At 57.1% G+C, this 5,206-nt stretch overlaps 1 protein-coding gene across 1 annotated transcript in view; it reads right to left on the reverse strand.

Annotated features, from left to right (window-relative positions):
- The window catches only part of LRRC71 (leucine rich repeat containing 71), a 12,225-nt gene that overhangs the window by 6,502 nt on the left and 517 nt on the right, over positions 1-5,206 (reverse strand). Inside the window, exons 2-5 of the mRNA XM_007457866.1 lie at positions 1,665-1,814; positions 1,208-1,333; positions 1,035-1,110; positions 743-820 (exon numbers count right to left, since the gene is read on the reverse strand). Coding sequence (XP_007457928.1) covers positions 743-820; positions 1,035-1,110; positions 1,208-1,333; positions 1,665-1,814 — 430 coding nt within the window. The remainder of the gene's footprint in view (positions 1-742; positions 821-1,034; positions 1,111-1,207; positions 1,334-1,664; positions 1,815-5,206) is intronic.

Raw genomic sequence — 5,206 nt, forward strand, 5'->3', positions numbered from 1 at the left:
AGACAAAATCCCTGCCCTTAAGAAGCATCCATCCCATCTACAGGAGGAAGACAAGCAAGGAGGCAAGCCAGTGACGGTGGGTTCTGTGAAGCAGGAGAAGTCAAGGGCGCTGGGGGAGCTTCAACAAAGAGCAGCCAAATCAGCTGTGTCCTTTATACAGCAACCACCCCTGTAGTTATACTACTCCACACCTTGCTCTGGCTCCCTCCTATACAAGAATGCCCTTTCCCAGTTCCCTGCCAGGCCCCCTCCTATTCCTCTTTCAAGGCTCAGCTTAGCACCACCTCCTCCAGGCAGGCTTCCATGTCTTTCATGAACCATTCTTCCACCACTACAGTCCCCACAGTGCCCTGCTGTATCCACTCCTATGCCCTTCTCCCTCCCTCACTGGACTGGCAGTTCCTATAGGATAAGAACCAGTCCCTAGTACAGTGTCAGACAGGCAGTGAGGAACCTCCAGGGAGAGAGCAGGTAGTGGTGGGACTGATGGAGAGGAGAGGGGATAAGGCCCCAAAGGTAGGCTCTTTAGGCGCCAGAGTAGGCAGAAAAGGGGACCCCACTGCTTGTCAGATGGGAGCTTCAAATCCCAACAGACACTAGCAGCACCCTCTTTCCACAGGGATGCCAGCCCAGGCCACAGGAGCCGGAACTTGTCACCCCCGTCCCCAAACTGCTCACTTCTGACCACCCAGCCAGCCAGGCTACCCAGGTAGCCTCCCCCTTGCTATTCCCCTCTGCTGACCTGAGCGTGGATGAGCAGAGAGGCAGGAGGGCGATAAAGGTGGTCAGGGTCTTATCAGTCAGCCCCACCTTCCACAAGCTGGAGATGGTGGGAAGCACAGAAACGCAGCTGGAGCACCACCTCCTTCCCACCTTGTCCTCTCCAGCCACCCTGACACCCCAGCCACACCCTTCCTTATCACCTTCCGCACAGTCCCCAGGGCCTTCCGTGCCCCTTCAGTTCTTTCTCCCAGACCACTGGTGGCCCGTCTCCAACACTGGCCGCCTGCCCCTCCCCCACCATGTCCCCTCACTTGATGGCCTGAAGCTGGCTGAGGGAGGTCAGACACTTAGAGAAGATACCCAGGATCCGCTCCTCAACCTTCCAACCTGCGGAAGGGAAAGGAGGAAGGCGCCTCAGGCCCGGAGGGGTGCGGTTGTGGACGGCTGGTGAGAGGGACCGGGGGGGGGAGGGGGCGGAACTCACCGCGGATGTAGATTTCCTTCACGGACTTGTCCTCGGGCTCCAGCTCCACCTGGATGGTGGGCCGGAAGAACACGTATTTGCTCTCCAGGCTGTTGAGGCTGCAGGACCCGGACAGCCGCTGTTCGTCTAGAAGGCAGGGGTGCGAGGAGCCGGGGAAGGAGGGAGGGGGCAGAGTCACCGCCCCCGGGCCCCACGCCCCGGCCGGCCTACGGGAGCCGGAGAGGCCGGGACGGCTCCCACGGAGCCGCGGGATTGGAGGACTCCGCCAGACCCGCATCTGCGAGGGTTTGGAAAGGACGACGGAAGACCGCCCCCACCTCCCCACCAGCCCCCTTGAATCCACCCCGCTCACTCACACACACATATTGCCCTGCGTCCCCGCCATTCGGCCCGCCGTGCGATGGGGGATGGATGCGGTAGGCCTGGCAGACACCCCGGGGTCTCTACTGTCACTCACCTACGGTGGGCTTTTCCGACGTAGAGGCGGAGGGGACGAAGGTCGGGTGCGGGCGGGGCCGGGTGACCACTTTGGGGAAGTCCGTGTAGCCCCACCGCGTGCACAGCTCAGCAAAGTCCACCTCGAGGACGCCGGTGCCCTGGTACTCCTCTGTGGGGGCGGGGACGAGAGCGGGAGGGGAAGCGCACCGCCGCGCCGCGCCCGCCGCCTGTAGCCCAAGGCTGCCAACAGAGGGCAGCAGAGACCAAAGGACGTCCCACCCAGCCCTGCGCCCCCGCCCGCCAGGGATCTGCGCACTGCGCCGCGTTCCCACGCTCGTCCGCGCGGGGTTTCGGGCCCCTGGGCGGGCAGCGGCCCCTCCGTCGAGGCAGAAGTCCTCGCAGCCATTTTTAACACGTAAGATGCGTTGTAGAGACCGACACTGAAAACACTTGAGAGGAAACAGTGGGAAATCAAGACCTAGGAGGAAGGGGACTAAAGGGCGTGGAATGTAGACAATGAGGGCGCCTCTTTTATGTGCCGGCTCGTCCACCCACCCCGTGGGTCAAGGCCGCTTCCACTCCCGCTCTCCGCTCCCTGGGGGGGCCCCCTCCTCCCCCATCCCAGCCTCCTCCCACGTTCCTTCCTTGCGGGGACTGCCCAGGGTCACACGGAGAAAGAAGGCCCAGGCCTGATGTGAGCAAAGGAAGGAAAGCAGAAGGACCTCTCCACCTGCCCCCGCTCCCACCCCCATCACCACGCCCGCACTCGGGTAGACCGAGGCCCAGCAGGGTGGTAGGCTTTTATTTATTTAGCAAACATTGATATAGCACTTACTCCTGTCCCACACTGTTCTATATATGCTTTGGAAATCTTAACTCCTTCAAGAGTTTTATTAATTCAGACAGATGCCCACCACTTCCCATCCTGAAGGCTACGCAAACCTGAGGTGCCTGAGTCCCCAAAGACCCCTGCCCTTTCCTGCTCCCGCGTGGGCATCCCAGCAAGAAGTGGTTCCTTGAGACGGGAAGGGGTGTCCCTGGCAAAGGCGAGAAACCGGAGGCAGAAGGGTGGGCTTGGTGCCAGCCTGCTCTTCCAAGTGCAGGACAGCCTGGAGCCCCACAGGCAGCGGGCGCTGCAGGGACTGTGCCCCCGACAGAACCCCTGCGGCCAACAGCAGGGAGCCTGCCCGGACGGTGCAGGGGGGCTGGCAGGACGTGTGCTCAGCACTGTGGGGCAAGATGCGGAGAGGTTTGAGGGTTCTCGTGGCAAAAGGGTGAGAGACACAGGCACCCAGACGTCAGGGGGAACACAGACACCCGAGAGACATTAGCTGAATGGACGAGGCCGATGAGAGGAGGCATTGGGAGGCTAGGGGAGCCCCTTGTATAGCTGACTCCTGCACACTGCCTGCTTTCCCGGCCTCTTCCCTCTGCTGGGAGAAGCCCTCAGTCCTTCCTTGCTTCACTCACACCATCTTTCCCCAAACAGAGGTTCTCAAACTTTAACATCTTTCTGAAAGAATCAGTAGGAAAGCCTGTTAAAGCAGTTTGCTGGGCCCCATCCCCCCAAATTCTGATTCCATAGGCTGGGTAGAGTCTGTGAATTTGCATTTCTAACCAGCTCACAGATGATGCCAAAGATGGTCCAGGGAGAACCGCTGCTCTAGACCAGCACTGCCCGACAGGACGTACTGGGACGATGGAAGTGTTCCACCTCTGGGCTGTAGCTAGCAGTGGCCTAGCGGGCAGCACAGCTCCGAAAGGGCCTTGCTCCTGCTCTCCTCCCCTCCCACACTCCCTCCTCACACTCGCGATGACCTTGCCTTGTAGCTCCTTGAGAAACAGAAGCCACCAGATGCGATGTCCTCTCAATCTATCAGCGTTCCTACAACTGCCTTCACTCGCTACCCCATTTGAGCCCTGCCACAACACACTATAGCAGCTGCTAAAGCCGCTGTGACCATGTGGCCCTGTCCTGTTATCACTCCTTTTATCTCCGGCCCCTCTGGCTCCCCCTGCCTGGGGGAAGCTCCTTCTCCTCTAAGATCACTGAGGCTGGGTCCTGAGCCCTTTCCTGTCTCCGGTTCCACTCCCCCCTCCCCAGGGGAATCTCTTTCATTCCCAGGGCTTAAATGCACCCAAACACCAGCAGCTCCCCAGTTCACATCTCCAGCCCTGACATCTCACCGCTCCACAAGCTTCCGTGCAGCTGCTCAGCCGACATCACCCCTTGGAGATCTCTTACGTGCTCTTCCTTCAGGCCTGCCTGTCTCCATGAATGGCACCTTAACCCACCCTGTGCCCAGTACAGAAACATGGAGTCGTTCTTGCTACCTTCCCCACTTTCCACGCCATCCACTACCTCACCAACTCTTTTTCTACCTCAGAAGAACGGTTCCAAGGAGCCTAACCCATCTCCCTCACTACCCGAGTCCACAACTACCACTGTCCCTCACCTGGGCTATTGAAATGCCTCATAACTCAGCTGCCTACCTTCATTCTCTCCCTCTGCCACTCCATTTTCCACACAGCAGCCAGAGTGGTGTGAGTGTGTGTGTGTGTGTTAATGTAACTAGGTTCATATCTGTAGGAGATTCTATCCCGTCTTGCCTCTCCTTCTGGAAAATGCTCTTTCTCCAGCTCCCATAGCTTCCTCCCCCACCCCAGCCACCAGCGCTGACAAGGAGATGGCACCTGACCAATGTCTGACAATCAGAGTCTTTTCCCAAGTTGTTTTTCCTTGAGTCCAGAGACAGCAAGTTCCTGTCCCTCTTTGAAGGCAAAGCTGGTAGATCTGAATCAAGAAGCCTTCCAATCAGCTCCCCTTTGTGGATAATTAATTTGGGTTGGGGTTCTATCACTTGCAACATAGAGAGCCACACTCATACGCGTACTTTTCCAATGGTTTTCTTTTCCTAGAGAATGTAAATTCCATTCCAGCTGGACTGTGTCCGTCTCGTTCTCTTTCTATTGGACCTGACCACAGAGCAGGCATCCAAAAAGTAATTGTTGAATAAATGAATGAATATCTATAAAACTAAACTCAGAGTCACCTCCTGGTGGCGCCCCTGTGTCTTTCCACTACTCCCTGGACCTTCTTCTCTGATACAAATTAGCACATCTTATTGTATTTGTCAGCATCCCAACCCAGAGTGTGGCTTCTTTAAGATGAAGTTCAATTCAAACATCTGCCAAGCTGAGTCTCAGGAACTGTGCTGGGACTAAAACGGTGATTCATATCCCAGGATGGAGCAGGGCGCTTTGGGTGGGTGCACAATGTACGTTTGCTGAGTGAACAAGTGAATTTGCAGTTTATAAAATACTTTCTCACCATCAACTCTACTGTGCCTCCCAATAATAGGCAGGGCAGGACTCCATACTACAGAGAAGAAACGTGCCTAGTAACACGTGCACACCTCATAACGGTGACCACTTATAACACCCTTACCATGTGCCAGGAGCTAGTTACATTCACATATTGAACTTCAGCTGGTGGAGCCCTTTTCCACACAGCGCTCCTCAGCGCCAGAAATTCTGTTATTATTTACTGGCTCCCCCCTC

Source organism: Lipotes vexillifer, unplaced genomic scaffold (assembly GCF_000442215.2).
Source record: "Lipotes vexillifer unplaced genomic scaffold, Lipotes_vexillifer_v1.1 scaffold238, whole genome shotgun sequence".
Lineage (NCBI taxonomy): Eukaryota > Metazoa > Chordata > Mammalia > Artiodactyla > Lipotidae > Lipotes > Lipotes vexillifer.